At 37.4% G+C, this 18,954-nt stretch overlaps 1 protein-coding gene across 1 annotated transcript in view; it reads right to left on the bottom strand.

The window, feature by feature from the left end:
* LOC150086001 (somatomedin-B and thrombospondin type-1 domain-containing protein-like) overlaps window positions 1–17,730 on the bottom strand; it is a 97,352-nt gene extending 79,622 nt beyond the window's left edge. Inside the window, exon 1 of the mRNA XM_090373645.1 lies at window positions 17,328–17,730. Within this exon, the coding sequence (XP_090229771.1) occupies window positions 17,328–17,583 (256 nt within the window). The 5' untranslated portion in view covers window positions 17,584–17,730. The remainder of the gene's footprint in view (window positions 1–17,327) is intronic.
* Window positions 17,731–18,954: the final 1,224 nt, after the last annotated feature.

The raw sequence follows: 18,954 nt of genomic DNA, 5'->3' as shown, positions 1-18,954 counted from the left end.
CATTTCAAAGAGATCGTGATCATCCAGATACCCAGTGCCTAATATCCTCGAATTTAGGTATTTTTTTCTAAAAATTCCGTGTACCATAAAAAATAATAATAAATAAAATCCCAAAAGCAAACAACTGAAAGTGAACACTGAAACAGTAAACTCTTACACATGTCTCTTGTAACATAAGAGGATTGCTGAGCGTTCTACATATTCTGAATTTATTCAGAATACGTAGAACGCTCTACGTATTTTGATTTTTTCTGAAGTTTTTCGTAGAATAGAATATTTTCATCAATGGCTTAAAACAAACGAAGGTTACCAAATCGATTTATGTCAGTTGTATAGTAATGCCAGCAAATTAGAGGTGTGACAATGTAAATAAGAATATTCCTCGAAGTGACGGGCGTTTCTTCTTATCTGAATTTCTAATTCAGATAGAGAGAGATTTATTCTATCCACACGCCCCTAATGACTTCTGTTTATGCAGAGACCATTAAGATGGTATGTAAACAAATGACGATGGTGTTCTGGCTGGAGAGGATGAGGAACAGGTTAAGGGCAACAAAAAAGTTGAAGGTTTTCATTACAGTCAGATTAATGAAGCGTCTGAGAAAGAAGCCTATTAGTCGTCTGCCCTCTCGGAAACACCAAGGCCCTTTCCACTTTGATAAACCATCACTAATTCTCCCACGAGGAAACCGAACATCTGCCGCAAGCTCATACATGTGAGGGAATGGGCGGCTGACTCAGACAGTTGTTTTCAGATGAATATCTGGAGGATAAATTAAGAAATTAGACGAATGTTAAGTCGTTCTGAACATCGCAGGAAGCAACGTGATGAGAGATGTATGTTTAATCTCCAAATGCTTGTGGGTTAAAATATGCATATCCATAAAACAGACGTAAATCTTGACATTCTGAACTCCGCGCAAAATACTTCACTTTAGGGCTAACGAACGCCACTTTTTTTTTTTTTTTTTTTTCACAATTTGATGAATCATTTTACATTCCAATGTATAGATGAAGATCACGAGGTCTCTGCTCTGCCGTGATCCCTTATCTTACTAATAACACGCTTTAGAACATCATTAACTCTTGAGGTTTTAGCTTGACATTTCACCGCTAACGTAGCATCGATTACTTATGGGTAATTGCGCACCCGTGACAACAACAAAAAAAAAAAGAAAAAAAAAAAAAAGAGATTACTTTCAGACCTCTGTATGTCAGAAATTTTATCTGGGTAAAAGCAAAAGCATAACTAATATCAATAATTTAATGAATTCATTTAAATATTCTAACCGCGAGGTATATTTATTGAAGTTTAGCTGTCTGACATGGTTCAGGGAAAAAAAAATAATAGATGTATGTTTAGTCTCCAAATGCTTATGGATTAAAATATGCATTTCCATAAAACACACGTAAATCTTTACATTCTGAACTCCGCGAAAAATACTGCACATTAGCGCTAACGAACACCTATTTTCATATTTAGGATTTAATTCTGTTGTTTCCCTTTTATATGCATCTTTTAACGACAGTTTTTCGAAAAAAAAAAAAAAGCTCATGTTTGAGTTATATGACACTGTTCTAACTGAATGAAAACGTACGGGTTACCACGGCTGTACTCATAAAAAAGAAGTAAAGAAAAGAGAAGGGATATATATAAAAAAATATAATAATAAAAAAAAATCAGGGGGTATATCGTAAAAAAAAATAAAACACCGAAGCGAACGTCAAAAGGCGAGGATACAGTGGGTTAGTTTAAACAGCAGAGAATATACGATATATACGGTGGCGGACAAAAAAACTGCAAGACCTAAAAAAAGTAACATTTGTAGTGAAACGTATTTTAATTACAGTCATTTTGTTTGTCGCAAATCAAAGGTATTGCGTCAGATAACGCTTCTATTGCATCAAACATTAATTGCAAGGTATTGCATCAGCCGTTTCTTTAAATACGGTTGGAAGGGTATACATGCTCATTAGTATCTTGTTTTGCGGAGGTGTAAGCATGGCTTCATATGTTCAGTTGACACTAAGTAAAAGTGTAGCTGTTGCTCTGTCCCAGGAAGGGCGTTTTACGCGTGCTATCGCTGATAAAATAGGCTGTCAACAGTATCCCGAGTGCTGAAATTAAAGCGTGAAACCGGTGATGTGAAGAGAAGCCCTGGATCAGGCCGTAAGAGAGTGACTACGCCTTCCCAAGATCGATATTTGAAATGGCTAAGCCTTCGTAATCGCCATGTTAGTGCTCCTGATCTAAAATTGGACTTTGAGATGGCTTCTAGTGTTGAAACAGTGCACGAACTATCCAAAGACTGCTTTCAGAATGCGGTCTGCATGCCTATCGGCCCAAGAAGAAGAAGAAGAAGAAGAAGCCTTTGTTGACCCAACAAATGACGAAGAAGCGACTTGCTTGGGCTAAAACGCATGTTTCATGGACAAAAGAGCAATGGGACACCGTTATCTTTTCTGACGAATCGAAATTCAACCTGCATGGCTTCATATGTCACAAGATGAAAATCGGAAGCACGCCATCATCCTGACTGCATAACACCGACTGTAAAGTTCCCCACCAGTCAGATGGTCTGGGGATGCATAACAAGCAAAGGGATGGGGCGAATTAAGTTTATTAACGGAACGGTGCATGCAGAAACCTACACTGCTATCTTGGAGGAGTGCCTGAAACCAGTTATTAGGGATCACCACACAGATGTCCAAAACTGCATTTTTAAACAGGACTCAGCACTTTCCACAGCAAAACTGTTAAGTTTTCTGCTATTTAGATTTAATGATGAGTTTGTTTTCTTGTCTCACAAGGCTTAAAACATACTTACACAAATGTTTTCCCTCGTTTTTGCCAGCATTTCCTCAGAAATGCTGGCATTACAATGTTGGAGTAGCCCAGCAACAGTGCAGATTTGAACCCTATTGGAAGATGGTACATAATGTCGTCTAAAATTGCTCAAAAGAAGCCAACAAGTAAGATTCAGCTGTAGGAGAGCATTGTAAGGATGTGGTAGCGCGAAATTGAGTAACCGTATATCCAGAAGTTTACTTACTCTATGCCAAATCGTTGCAAGGCTGTAATTGCAGCTCGAGGAGGAACAACAAAATATTGAGGACTTCTTTTGCTAATTGACCGTACATAATACTATTACGTTGACTTGTCATTTCAGCTTGTACACCTAAATTAATAATAATAATAATAAAATGCAGGTCTGGTTGTCATGATTGCCATTTGCATGATTTATCATATTTCCATTAATTACGTATTTTACCCTTTGGGAAGATACTTATGGCCATTAGGTATATCAGATGGGGTCTTTTTATTGGATTTCATTCACAGAGATATATATCCCATCTAACAAATACATTTCAAAAAATTTTGTAACCCGCAATGCAGCGCAAAACACATTATTTGCAAAATTCACAAGTGATGCAGTTTTTTTTGTCCACCACTGTATCTCCACTACAATCCTGCTGATTAACTGTTCATGCGTGGAAAGCTCATAGGGGAAATGCAGATTAAAGTGTCCTTTTATGTAATCAAGTGGCTAAATGCTATTGAGGCGACGACCTTGAACAAATATAAATAAGTAAAGTAGAAAAATAGGTCAAGAAAATGATAAAGCACCAGTAAAATACCAGTAGCGCAAAATATAAACAAAAAAAAAAAAAAAAAAAGAGGTAAACGGAGTGTAAATATTTACTCAGTAAAAGACTCCAAGGTGACCTTTAATTTCTGTAAACTCTTAAAACAATGTTTTAGCAGTTTCCAAAACAGAAAAATAATTATTACACAGCTACTTCACAAAACGAAATCTATGAATCGGCAGTTCTGAATTTACGTCCGGTTTTATAATTTGGAATTCTTCAGATTAATACAATTTTGAGATGTTTATCTTATCTATTTTTTTTTTCTTGTTTTCCTGTTCTTATCCTTTGGAATCTTTGGCGCATCGGCTACTCAGACCACAGTATGCCAGTTTCCTTATGGCACTATACATCATATGGTTTTGCTGTGCATTATGTCAGAACAAATGTGTATTCATGGACCTAGCTGCATGTTGTGCGGGATGAAAACTAGTTCCTCGGCACGAGATCAACTCCGATTGAAGAGGTCTTTAATACGTTTAACTGCAGTAAAGTTAAAGAAAAATATTGATACGTGGTCCACCAAATTTTTTTATGGTGTCTAATCTGGGTACTTAACTACTCATAAAAGATATGGAACAATAATTCTTACGTTTTTTTTTTTTTTTTTTTTGAGGCACAGTTTGGAGAGGGGAAAATAGTCACTTCTGGCCATGAAATACGTACTGTGTTTTTTAATGCTCGTTTATTTCTTCAGTTAATGAGTTTGTGAAGTTGCATGATGTATAAATAATAATTATAGTACAGTACTGTAGAACTACATGGAAATATTTCAACGCAATAGTTGAAATCAAATATTCAATGGGAGCAGAACGATCCATATAATCGCAAATCGGAGCAGTAGAGTACCAATTTTGTTTGATAGTAATTATGTTTACTATGAAGTAAAGACAACGTAATTGCAGCGAGAGAAAATATTCGAGCTTCCCAAGTCGCCTGTTCGAAACGTCCATATCACACAACGGCCAGTGAAAGTAAGTCAGATCTCAGACCACAAACCGACAAAATAGCAAATGAAATGTTTTATGTGACGGCTTCTGCAATAAATATTAACCAAAAAAAAAAAAAAAGAAAAAAGTAATGTGACAGTTTTAACAAAAAACTTTAAAAACCTTCAGTGTAAAAGTTTTCATGAATACAACAATAACATTAAAAAATACGAATACTTTTGAGAGCATATATTCATAAATTAAAAATTTCAAAGTTGTTTTTTTTTTTTTTTGTCAATTTGAAAAATTACACTTTATTATACATTTTCATTACCGTATTTTCCAGTACTGTCATATAACTCTCCCTCTAGAATATAACCTAAAAAAAGAGCATTCGGTAGACCAGCCAAATTATCTTTAGACAGTTTCACAGTTTAATTGCATGGTTAAATCATATTCACTTTCCCCAGGTCACCTACTTGAAAAGTCTGTAGGGTACAATACACAATGAGAAATTTCTAACGACTTGCGTGTTGTTGTATGATTTGTTGGTACTTTAATAGCTAGGGTTATGTATAAACTGGCAGGGATTTCAAAGTATGTCGAACTGCTAAGGGTGAAACCCGACTGTCAGGTCTCACTAAAGTTAGTTTTAAAAAAATTATTCCAATCTTTGACGGGACTGGAACTAAGGATCTGCCAAAATAATGAAATCACTAACCTGTCACAGAAGAAGTTTTGTTTTTCATATTTTTGGATATACGAAATCCAATCAAAAGCTTGGTGGTTTTTTTTTTTTTTTTTTTTTTTTTGGGCTATAGGATGTCTTAAGTGCTGCACAGTATACTTTTATAATGGCTAGTGCGCGAACAAACAGGAACAATGCGCTGAACGGATTTAAGCTAGTACAAGTAAAAGAAACATGCTAAAAAAAGTGCAGAACAAGAAACTAATACATGTAACGTGGCTTCACAGTTAAGCATTTATCGGAGTATTTTATCATTATTTTATCAGAATCAGTATGATTTCTCGGGGAGGGGTGAATCTGTTGATTACCAAACTTGCTGTCTTCTATGAAGATCTGAAATGCAACTGATGAAGGAAGAACTTAATGATGCCTCTGTCCTTCAAAATGCTATTAACTTATGTTGAATAGTCAAACTGTAACAGACTAAGAATTAATCCCAGGAAATGTAAGACCATTGATTACCTTTGCTAATCCCATAAAAAAAGTCTTATTAATTAAATTAAAGAATGGGAAAGAAAGTACTATGATCATGGTAGCGTAACAATTTTAGTTATAATGCGATATTAAGAAATATACACAGCACAGTTAGCTCAACTCAAATTTAACATCAGCCACGATGTATCCCATATCTCAGCCTGTTCAGGCTGAGATATGGGATATATCGTAATAAAAAAGTATAGGTAGCATATAACCATGAAACGTAGCTGAGTGTTAAATTTTAGTGTTGTTCTCTTCTTTAGTGAACTCAATAAAATTAAAATTTTAAACTACATATCTCGATGTCGTCCCACTCTTCGATTAAAAAGCCGCATCAGTTTTATCCTTTAAACAAAACATAAAATCAAATCCTTTTATCTCATCGATTAAATACAGACTGAAATAATTCACATAAAAGACCTTGATATTACCTTCACTAAATCATGCAACTTTGATCAAATGTTGAAAATATGGAGGTTTTTTTTTTTTTTTTTAATATGCTCAAAGTTGCATTATTTAGATATGGTAATACCAGTTTCAGATTTTTAAAAACCACTAAGTCAGATCTTAGTACTGCTATATTATGATCTAAACTTCAGAAACGAATGACGAATAAAACTAATTAAAATGTTTTTCACTCAAGATTCCTTGACGAACAAGATGAATATTTATTAGAACAAATCATCGTAACAAAACAGTTCGCATCTCAGATGACGCATTGTTTAGTTTTAGTATAGTAAAATGGAATGAGAGTACGATATAATTATATTTATATGGTCCCACTGGCAACTAGTTTCCCGGTTGAAAGGTGGCATGTTTCTTTTAACTTTCGTGTGTGCGCGCGCGCGCTTAATAAATTTCAATGTACACATACTGATGACAAATTCTGACATGATATCATGTAATGTGTAAGGACAGAACCAGAAGAACTTCATTCTAACTGTTTTATTGTAGCCGATATACCACCCAATTGGCAGCGAATTTTTTAGTGGCCCAACGTATGGGCTCGATCTCCCAAAATGTGTGCGAGTACGTTTTCCACATATATTATCAAGGATCGCAGTTTACACGCAGTCACCGTTTTATATGAAATATACTTGATTACTACCAACAAAATTTGGAGTGCGTAAAGGTTTCAGACAGAAATAACAGCACAGAAAATTTCAGCAAGCAAGATGCTTTCTAAAAATTCTTGAAAAAAAATTATGTCACTAGCAATCACCAATCAACTCATGCCTGACAAGTCAGAAAATATGCACTAGAGATTAAGAATAGATCGACCACCACAAATCTACCTGCAGTTACCAACATCCTGGCTGGCTTCGATGAGTATGCTGAATTAGCGATAACATAATTGGACATTCAAGCTACCTTTGATACAGGCTGATACAGGCTAATGAACCATTCTGCTTCGTCTGTGCGAAGAAATTACGCATTTCCCCCATAATCAGGATGCCTTCTGGTTCTTAACATCTCTCCAAGAAAGGAAGAATGCTTCTTCCTCAAATAATCCGAAGGTAAAAGCAACACAGGTGTTAACCTGAGAGTTTCTCAAGGAGGAGAATTTCTCATGAATCATCTACACGGCTGGGCTGGTGCCATTCGCCTCTGACAGAAAAGGCATTCTATGCTATGCGGATAACATGTGACACCTATCAGTTGATTAAATTGCATTAAACTGCTGACACCTATCAGTAGCCGTGACAACACCTAACATGTTATTGATAAAATAAATCAAACATCCCGACGGCAGAGTACCCCGCCCAATTCAGACTAAAAGTCAAGCTATCCAGATAATTTTTGGTGGTACACTCTCAAGAATAAAGCTCTGCACGGAAAACGCCCATTCCACATGGAACTCGAATCATCCCATTCGAAAATGGACCTGGGAGTAAGCTTTGACCCAAAGCTCGGTTTCACAGCCACATGAAAGGTCTGTGTCGAGTTATGTCGTATGAGGTAACAGATGAAACATCTATAAATTCCCACTATTGCAGATACCAAGAATTATATTAATCGATTAATGTGTTAAAAATTCTCTATGGCGTCGAAATCTGGTAATTGGAAATCCCCCACTGCCTTGAAGCGTCTTTTATGATTGACTTCTGAGGTGGATGGCATATAAACTTCGATACCACAATCCCCATCTCAGGAAACTGGGAGGAACGAGGAGGAGAAATTGTTGAGGATAAACATAAAAAAGGCACTTGGGGTGGATGGGATCTATCCAGTTATATTAAAGGAGGCAGCAAAGGAAGTAAGCAAACCCTTAGCCATAATTATGAGAGCTTCTTTGGACTCAGGGGGAGGTACCCATAGACTGGAGATGTGCAAATGTGACCCCAATTCACAAAGGAGGATCAAAACCTGACACAAGTTAATTATAGACCTGTGAGTTTAACTTCTGTTACAGGAAAATTAATGGAGGCACTGGTTAAAGAAGCACTGCAGGATCATCTAGACAAGACTTCAGTTATGGTTCGGACACAGCATGGTTTTGTTAAGGAAAGTCTTGCCTGACCAATTTGATTGGATACTATGATGCAGTCACAAAAGAACTGGATGCAGGGAATAACTTTGATATTTTATATTTGGATCTTGGAAAGGCTTTTGATAATGTTACACATAGAAGACTGCTGCACAAATTGGAGAATGTGGCATTGGAGGCAAATTGCTGCCATGGATAAAAGGATGGTTGAGGGGGAGAAGACAGAGGGTGGTAATCAATGGACACTGCTCATCGTGGACTAATGTTATTAGTGGAGTCCCTCAGGGTTCAGTGTTGTTTTCTGTATTTATAAATGATATTGATGATGGTATATCAAGCTTAATGTCCAAGTTTGCAGACGATACAAAGGTGACAGGGTTGTTAAGGACACTACTGACGCTATGCTGCTGAAACAGGATCTGGAAAGGTTGAGCAGATGGGCTGAGAGGTGGCAAATGAAGTTTCACATTGACAAATGTAAAGTACTACATATGGGAAACAGCAATCAACTCTGTGGTACTACACTGACAGTGGTAGAGAATGAAAAGGACCTGGAGGTAATTGTGCAGGCAGATATGAAGTTCTCTGAGCAGTGCAGACGGGCTGCAAGAGTAGCTCATGGTGTCTTGTCAATGATATACAGAAATTTTTCTAGCAGGGATAAAGAGGTGATTATTCCCTTGTATAAGGCAATGGTCAGGCCACAACTTGAGTACTGTATACAGGTCTGGAGGCCTCATTTCAAGAAGGATGTAGAGATGCTGGAACGAGTACAGAGAAGAGCAACAAGATTAGCGAATGGAACAAAGGGTTGCTCTTAAGAAGAAAGGCTTAAGTTTTGCAAATTACAGTTTCTGGACACTAGGCACCGGCGAGGTGATCTGATAGAGGTGTATAAAGCCTTGAATGGTTTGAGCATGCTCAATGCCAATGGGATTCTTCCTCTTGCTCAGAATAATCATCTGAGAAGGCATAAATTCAGATTGAGGAAAGACAGATGTAAGATAGATGTGCGGAAATTTGCCTTTAGCCAGCGGGTAATTGGTTGGTGGAACAGACTTCCATTCCTTGTTGTGGAAATTTATAGCCTAAATAAATTTAAGGCTCAGATAGACAGGTATTTCGAACGAACGGAGGGGTGAAATGGAAGTGGTTTTTTTTTTTGGCTGATGCTGCATAAGCTTGCTTTCTTGCATCATATGCCTCTACTAATGCTAATGCTAATTAGGTGGCAGGACCTGCCAGAGTGAACCATATACTAGCGGGCACCTGGTCTGCCTCCACTGGGCGAAGGTGGGGGAAACGTCGGGCCACACTAGAGGTCTGGCAGCTAAACGACCAGAAGAACAACGGCACAAGGCATCACACATATAGAAAGTCCATACACTTTTAAATCTCTGGCTTTTTCAGCCAACTGGTTCACCCACAATGTAAACTACGCGGAGATGGGGGAAATCCCTGGTGCCGTTTGACCCTAAACACACTTTACACTTTACCACAATCCCCATAGCACCTGAAAACACACTTCATATACAGAGACTTCACTATGGTAATTAGCCTGATGCAGTACATCAGGCTAATTACCACAGTGAAGATGATCGCTTGGCTCATTTCTGCGCTGAATTTATGGAATAAATGTGGTTGGCCCATCACTTTGAGCAATGAAAACAAGTCTTCACCGAGCAGACAGGTTTCTACCAAATCAGCAACTGTAAAGAGCACAGGCTGTCAACGCGGCCTATGAAAAATTTGCCATCGATACGAATTATAAACAACATACGCCAAGAGAAATAAGCCCATAATATATCTATGTCTGCCCAATATGTTTATATCATTTCTGTAATATGTATAGCATAGAAATGTCGCTCTCTGCATGAATAGAAAAATCATTCTTTTTGAAATGACGCATTTGTATACACAGCTCTTTACTTTTTTTAGGATACTGCACTTTTTTTTTTTTTTTTTTATCAATAGTAAAACTGTTGTTGTTTTAGGGATTTATTAGGCGCATCGGCAACTATGGCCATAGTGCGCCAGTAATATATAGTTTATTAATAAATTTATTTTATTAGTTTATTAATACTGCTTTTCATAACTGAACCTTGCGCACACCATAATTCTGCAAATATGTAACTGGTACTTACTTTATTTTATGTAGTGCGATTTCTACGCAATTATTTGCATGTACTGTAATTCTAAAATTCGGTTGTTAATACGAGCAGTGTAATAATTTTTTTTGCGATGATTCCTTGAAGTACTACTAGTGTAACGTGGTAAGTTAACTACGAATATGCAACACGTATCCACTGTCATATTCACTGTTGCAAAATCCTGGAATATGTTCGCCGGAATGGATAATATTGCATGAAGCCTTCAAAACATAAAGATTTTTCAAAATAAAAAAATTACTGGTATATAGGAAGTATGTCCCAAAAGTTCCAAGACAGTTTTTTTTTTTTCTCTCATCGGTAGCTATTCATGCACTTCTTTTATGTATAAATGAAGCAGGCTCAATTCCATACTTCCATTCGAATTATTGCACGTTCATTACCGTCACGGCATACTTTGCCGTTGATGATTTCGCACCGGCTTCTTTTCATTATTAGTCTGGAGTTTCATGGAGATAGACGAGCAACTAGTGGACATTAAATTCTGTTCAAAACTGGGCAAAACTTGCTGGTGCTTCCAATATGACCCTTCAACGAAGGTACAGAGTGAAGAGCGAAGGGGGAACCACATCACCCCGCCCCACAAAAAATTCGTATATTCAGAAATCGAAAGTGAAATCCATATTAATCGCATTTTTTTAATGCCAAAGGGATTGCGCATATGGAGCCTTGTCAGGAGCAACTATTAATCATGACCTTTGCAAGTGTTTTTCCACTGCTCAGTCACGAATATTCGTTGCTACTGAACTGAGACGTGAATCAGGAAATTAGTTTCTCTTTCATAATTAAAGTACATCCATACAGCACCATCCATCCAACAGGTTTGGTCAAAAGACAAGTAGCTGTCATATGTCATCCACCGTATTCGCTGGATTTCTCACCAACGGGTTTCTGTTCTCATGGCTCAAAAGAATCATCCTATGAGAACATTCAACACATTCAAGCAATTGTGATTGTTTGTTTGTTTGAGAATTTTTTAGGCGCATGGGCGTCTATGGCCATAGTGCGCCAAAGTAATTGTGACAGTGGATGAACAGTATTCCCGAAAATTACTTCCACAGTTGTTTCAGCACCTTCAGTGACATTGACAAAGTGGAATTAGTACAGAAGGAGGCTACTTAGAAGGAGAAAGGCGACGTTACTAAGTATCTACCATGATTTCTTATCTGTCCTGAATGCCCTCGTGGGTAGGCACAGTTGGTAGGATTGCCGTCCTCCCCACACCGGGTGGAAAAGACCTGAGTGCGAATCCCGTCGATGACGAGAGGAATTTTTATTGTTCTTTTCACAACGTGGCTGAGTTAGTCGGTCTCAGGAGAGGGTAGCATGGTTTTTCGCCCGGAAACTCTGGTTTTTTATCCAGCAAACAGAAAATTGACCTCAGAACACACGCAATTTACAGACAATATACACGGAGCAACATGACCCTAGTCGACGATGCTCCTAAAAACCCAACAGCAACTGTCCTGGATCTTTTGGGACAAAGGGCGCACAGTGCTTAAAAAATAAAAATATAAAACTACTTGAATAATAAAGTTTTACCGGGTCTGATATACAAATTAACAGCCTTTCACACGGTCAGCTCCGTACCACACCAGGGCACATGCAGTATATAGGAAACAATGGATGTTTTTAGAAGATCTATTGTTAGATAAAAAGTAAGCGGTGTGACTGTCAGTCTGTTTCCTGTGCACCTCAGGCCGTGTGGTGCAATAGGAAACAATAACTTAATTCACTGCTGTCAGCAAGGATTTCACAAAGTTGCTTCGCCATATAATACAGAATACCTACGAATTACGTGATTAAGGCAAAATCGCGCATAAAGAGGAAATCTTATCTGGGAAATAATTTTCTCATGGGATATAACGTAAAAAAAACTGGGTTCCATTCTGGATAAGACCAATGGAATTTTTCCCCCCTACATCAAGATTTACTTCGTATTAATGACTTAGAAGCGCTTAAATTAGAATAAAAACGATTTTAACCGCATACAAATTCATTTGACATTAAACTCAAATATCAATTAAGAGGTAAAAGCTTCGAGCGTTAAGAACTATAAAACATTGAAGTGGCAAAAGCTTCTTTTTTTTTTTTGCAAGTAGCAAAATGTAAACAAAGTTTTCCATAAAACGCACGAGACACCTCATATTGTAAAGCAAAATCATTACGCGTTGCTTCAGTCTTATACTACAACTAAGCAGTAGTTGGCACGCATTGAAAATAAACCAAAATACACTCCACCTTAGGGAGATAAAGAGACATTGCAGATAAAGAGACACGCTCTTTATCTGCAATGTAAGAATGAGGTAAATTGTGGTGATGTGCTTCACAACATGCACTTTTCATGAAACTGTTTAATTTTGACTACGTTCAGAGATGAGGTTTACTTCATCCATGGGCGCCGGCAGGATATTTTGCAAGGTGATGCATGTGGGAATAAATTTTTTGTTCACTAAATTTTCGAATACATGCAATATCTTATATTTCAATAAAAGAATGAAAATATTAAAAATTGTGTATTACTTCGAAATCCAAAGGTGGTGCATTGCACCACCTTGCCCCATGCTGCCGGCGCCCATGACTCCATCTCATATATGATGATCAATGAGTCTGGAGTCATGCTTCTTGCAAAGTTAATTACTTCTGCAACCAATTCACCAAACCTAGCCAACATAACAGGAGTTTACCCTACTATCTGGAACACATATTATGTTTCTCTCGTTCCAAAAAAGTCTAACCCAAAATCGCCTAATGACTACAGACCAATTTCCGTAGGATGCACTTTCCTCAAAAACTTGGAAAAAGCCATACTTCCTGCTCTCACCCATCCCATGTTCGGCCACAAACCTCCTTACCTCCATAGTGTACTACCTGGACGTTCCACGATCACCAACCTCTTGGACACACTGTTCAGAATTTAAAGTACCTTAAGCAACAAAGAGCAACTGGATATTGTGTTCCTCGACATTAAGGCGGCCTTTGACAATCTGTCCACCCATGCATTATGTACCATACTGTGTAACTACTTCAAAATCTCTGGCAACATCCTAGTTCTCCTTAGGAAACTCCTTCAGTCCAGGACCCTACGGATCAGAAATCAAAACCATAATCACCACATTCTTTGCTCCAGAGGGCTCCCCCAAGGGGACGTTCTCTCTCTCTCTCTCTGCCACCCTCTTCGCCGCATCTTTAGAACCCTTCCTATCAAACCGTACTAATTTTACCACCTACGCAGATGATATTAAGTTCTTCATCATCACAAAATTCCCCCAGTCTCTCCAGTCTATTACTGTGAGCTCCAACCGACAACTACATGAACTGGAAAACTACCTTCATGCGATTGGGCTCTCCATTAATAAAGAGAAAACTGCACAACTCTCTATCACCAAGCAGAAAAATACCAACGATATGAACATCATTATAGCGAACTCTCCAGTTAAAAGTCACCCAACATAAAGATTTGGGTATCATCTGGGACAAAGACCTTACCTTCTTGCCTCACTTTAATGCCATTCGAACGAAAACATTCGGCTTTATGGGCAGTAAAACAAGAGATCTCCAACTTCCATAACCCGGACCTTATCATCAAATACATTCTTCGTTGCATTTTCCCAATTCCATTATATGCCTCGACTATATGGTCCTCAGCACCCTCATCATACCAAGCCAGGTTCCTCTCCTTGGAATTCTGGATCTTGAAATGGCTAAATAGGGTTGCCGGGCTAACACCTACAATCTCAAAATCTGTTCTGGTCACCAATCTTAATACGCTTCCTTGGAGGTATCTCATCATCTCTAGAAACCTTCTTACCCTCTCTCAGCTTCTATCCGGATGATATCCCACATATCACCCGATATATGGGATATCATCGCCAGACCGTCCGACAGGAGAAGATGCCAGTCCAACACCTCCCCATACAGATCGAAGCTGCGTAGCATGTCCTCCCTGGACAACATGTTTCCACATAACTGCTTCCAAATATTTAATAGATTAGCCATAGACGCTGAGAAACTTTGCAAGGACAGAACCTACAGATCTTCCATTCTTGCAGACATGTATGCCTTAGTCATGCTGTAGGTGGACTCTCTGTGATGCCGCACTATCCACGCTCCAATGTATCCGTATGCACTTTTATTTGTTGTAACTTTTATGTTTTTGTATCTTCACCAGTGGCTGTTTAAGGCCGTATATTGGCTCTGTATACAATGCATTTGTCTGTATTTTATGTTTTATGTCTGTATGTAACTCATGTCCTCTAGCTGCATAGCTGTAAAGGGACATTTCTTCGGAAAATAAATTGATATTAATAATAATAATAGCTCATACCAACAGAGAAAACTCAAGAAACCAACAACAATTCAAATCCAAACTCTCCAGACTAAAACAAATGGACAGGATGTTCCCCAATGCATCCCTTCACCTCATAAATTATCACAACATTGATTGTAAGAAGTTGCTCAACTCTGAAGCCTACAGGAGTTTCATTTCCAAACAAATTATGAGAAATACAAACAACTGCCTGCCTGCAACCCAGTAACTACTTCCGAGAGCCAAATGTAATGTTCTGCAATTTACATTTTTGATCATTATAATTCATATTCGTTGTTAATATATATATATAGAATATGCTATGTATTTTTTATATATATATTTGTCTCCTTTGTACAGAATTTATGCCCCTAGCCTAGTTTGTTTGTTTGTTTGTTTGTTATTTGGTTTTTAGGAGCATTAGCAACTAAGGCCATATTGCTCCGGGATATGCGGTGGTCATTCCGCATCTTCCGTATTTGGTGTTGTAACTAAGCAACAAAGTCCATATTGCTCCGGGATATGCGGTAGTCATTCCCTGACCTTTCCGCATCCTCGGTATTTGGTGGTGACAGGCTCGAACCCCGGTCTAATCAAGAAGCGTGTGCTACGCACTGCTGCTCCTTCCCACCTGGCTACGGAGACGCCCCTAGCCTAGTGCTGTGATGGGCTTGCTGTAGTTGCAATAAATGAATATTTATTTATTTATGTCATAAGTACAGTGATCATGCAAAAGTAATAGTTGTTTCAACAAGAATGGGTTAGAACCATTAAAGCGCTTAAACTCGTAATTATTAGGAACTGTGCAATACAATGGGTTGAGCACGGTGAATTCTGATGGGATCCTTCCACTTGTTCAGATTACGAACCTAAGGGGGCATGAATTCAAATTAAGAAAGGACAGATGTAGATTAGATGTGCGGAAATTTGCCTTTAGCCAGCGGGTGGTTAATTGCTGGAACAAACTTCCATCTGTCGTTGTGGAAGTTGATAGGTTAAATAAATTTAAGGAGGAACTGGACAAACATTTAGAGGGGATTGTTTTGTATTTTTTTTTTTTTTTTTTTTTGGCTGATGCCGCATAAGCTCATACACTTGCTTTGTTGCATCACATGCCACTACAACTACAAATCAAATTAAAACGAACAAATTTCACAGTATGCATGCATGCACTACACAGGCAGTAGATTCTGCCTACCTTGCAGCGTACGGATCTAAACTAAATGATATAAAATTATTTATACATACACTTCCGAAAAGGTTTTATTTGATTGTGCACATTCAAATAAATTTCTGAAAAATTCCTTAAGTACTAAAAAGTGGGCGTGGTGGACTGTTTGTAGATTCGCGTTAACAGCATTCCACGTCAGTGTTTCTCTTTAAAATGAGCTGAACTGGAATATCGAACAAAGAAACTAAATGAAAGCATAAATAACTTAGACATGGACGTTATTGAGGAGAGAAAAGAAGCAAGAATAAAGACTGTCGATCAGCACTAGAGATGACAGATTATTTCCTTATCCTTCAAAAGACCTGTCCTGGACAAAAGTGCTTTGCTAAAAGTCATTTTTTTTTTTTAAATGAGGGAAGTGTTGGTATCAAATTATCCAATTTCGTTTTTGTTTCTTTTTTTTTTTTTTTAATGAGTGGATTGCGTTAGAATTACGAAGAAATCTGACTTCATTTCATAAGCCTGGTTGTTGAACGGGGAAAGTTACCTTCTGAATAGAGATTCAAGGAAACAAGTCATTATCACTGTCAAAAGCGGCACTGTGTGTGTGAGAGAGAGAGAGAGAGAGAGAGAGAGAGAGAGAGAGAGAGAGAGAGAGAGAGATATTCATTAGAACTCCTAATTGTAACTGTCTGTCATACTTCCCCCCTCCCCACTCGCAAAACAGGCTAACCACAGAATGCACAAAGTACAGACACAATACCATGATCACCCAATACCTAGTGATCATAGTTTCCTTGGCTCAAATTCTAAACAACTGAACTCAATTCATCACACGAAATAAAAATTAATCACTACTCAAACAATCCAGTACTCTTAACTCGACCTTTCCATCACAAAAGAGATTACTTAAATGAAAAATACAAATTTTTATGGAAGGATCTGAAACTTTATTTTAAGAAAAAGTTTCTTGTATGAAGAAATTTTTTTTTAAAGATAATTAGAATCATTCCAGCTCATTTGTAATATAAACTAGAATAGGCAACAACAAAAACCATATACAAAATAATTTAACCTAATTCGAGTCCTAATAACAGCGATGCAAAAGTAAGTTTGTCTCTAACTTGTCTTGAAACCCAAATTTCCAGTCCCCCCCCCCCCCACCACTCCAAACAAATAGTTGCAACTAAACTGCTATCCAGTTAGCAGTTTAGTTACAATCTAGTTAGGCTCATTTTATCTTTACACTGTTGAATATCAATGGTAAAGATAATGAATATACAAGTATCAAATATCAAGAATATAGTTTTATTACTTTAAAAAACAGACCATTAAAAAAGATTCAGATAAAATGAAAAATGCACCGTTTATACAACAGAAACTAGTTACCTCCACAAGCTTCTTTGAAGTCATGACAACAGTCTCCCACTTTGAGACATGCATGATCACAATAGCATGGTTTATCGCTGAGATCTTCAATAATAGCATTAATTGGAGTTTTCTGAACAACGCAGGAGCTGTCGCGCCCTGGACAACAGAGTTTGTTCTTCCGACATGAACCACGAGCCTGCAAACAAGGCACGTTTATCAAATACAAGCTTATTACTGCTAACAATAGAGGTAGGTAGTGAAGCCAACAATTCATTTTTCAAATCAAGCGCTGATTACAAGTCTGTTCCAAATAGATGCATGCACTAAGCGTGCAGCGTTTATTAAGCCACGCGTAGATCGTCAGAACGTCAAGCAGCTACAGTGGCTAGGTCAGGAATGAAGATGTGGAAAGCGCACGTGCTGTTGCGGACAGCAACAGCGTCAGTCCTAGTTTCCTTTATCCTTGTTCGCTAAGTTAGCAAAGTTGTCAAGGAGGGTTCCGAATGAACTTTTCCACTTTGCAAAAAGCGCCCCCTAAGTGACGAATAAGAAAGAGGGCGGGGATTATAAGACATTATGACAGGTTTGTTTGCATTTAATGAGCCACTAGTTGATTTTTGAACCACTGAAAACGAAATCGTCAAATAAACAAACGCAAAACTGAATGTCAGAACTTGTGGAAAAATATAAAACAGGGGTGCCAAAAAGGTTGATCAACAGTAAAAATTACAATTCGAACTTACAATATTCCAAATTGTACATATATTTAGAAATATTCCTGTATTATTCTGTTTATACTGGCTGTATATCTTCCGGGTATTTGATGTGTCACATATTAAGGAATAACTCAGTGCTCCGCCATTTTGGATGATTACTACCATTTGTTACCGATAGATTACTCATGACAAAAGAATATCGATTATCATTTGTTTTGCGAAATAGTGAAACGTTACAATTCCCTTAGCTATTCTTTCCATTAGGAGTCCGTTGACTATGTGAGAGTGTGCTTCAGTACGTCGTAACTAGCTTTTTCTTATATATTTATTAATTAATTTTACCGGAATGTATAATTTATATTAGAAATTATTTTTTATAGTGTGATCCCATGAATACCAAATTCATGGGATAAGACTATAATTTATCACTACCATGAAGAATGGGAAATGGAATACTTTTCTGTAATGATCGATAACAAATCGATCATAAAAAATAATAACAATACAAAAAATTACATCTGTTATCGACTTGATCGATAACAAAATGTTGTTTAATTGCAACGCTACCGTTTTTTTTTATTACAAAAAGAGGAAATCTGAAAAGACATTTTAAAACGATTCATAACGATATATGTAATTTTTTTAATATAGTTATATGCAATTTTTTTTTTCATTCTGCAGTTCTTTATTTTTACGATTAAAAATATATTGCTCAAAAATGCATTTAAAAAAAAGCAGAACGCGTTTAGGCATACATCAATAAAGCAGACCTATTTGTAACTATGAGCACACCTGACATAAAAGCTATTTTTGATGCTTTTTGAACTATGCTTCTTTATAGTGTTCGCCTTACCGTTTGCTCAATTGTACCCGTTATCCAACCATTCTGTTGTTGACTGATTAAGTTTTCTAAGTTTACTAACAAGTTA

The sequence above is a fragment of the Mastigoproctus giganteus genome, chromosome 5 (assembly GCF_048544385.1).
Source record: "Mastigoproctus giganteus isolate SK-2022 chromosome 5, ASM4854438v1, whole genome shotgun sequence".
Taxonomy (NCBI): Eukaryota; Metazoa; Arthropoda; class Arachnida; order Uropygi; family Thelyphonidae; genus Mastigoproctus; species Mastigoproctus giganteus.
The sequence above is the reverse complement of the archived record's forward strand: the minus strand, read 5'-3'. Positions and strand labels throughout refer to the sequence as shown.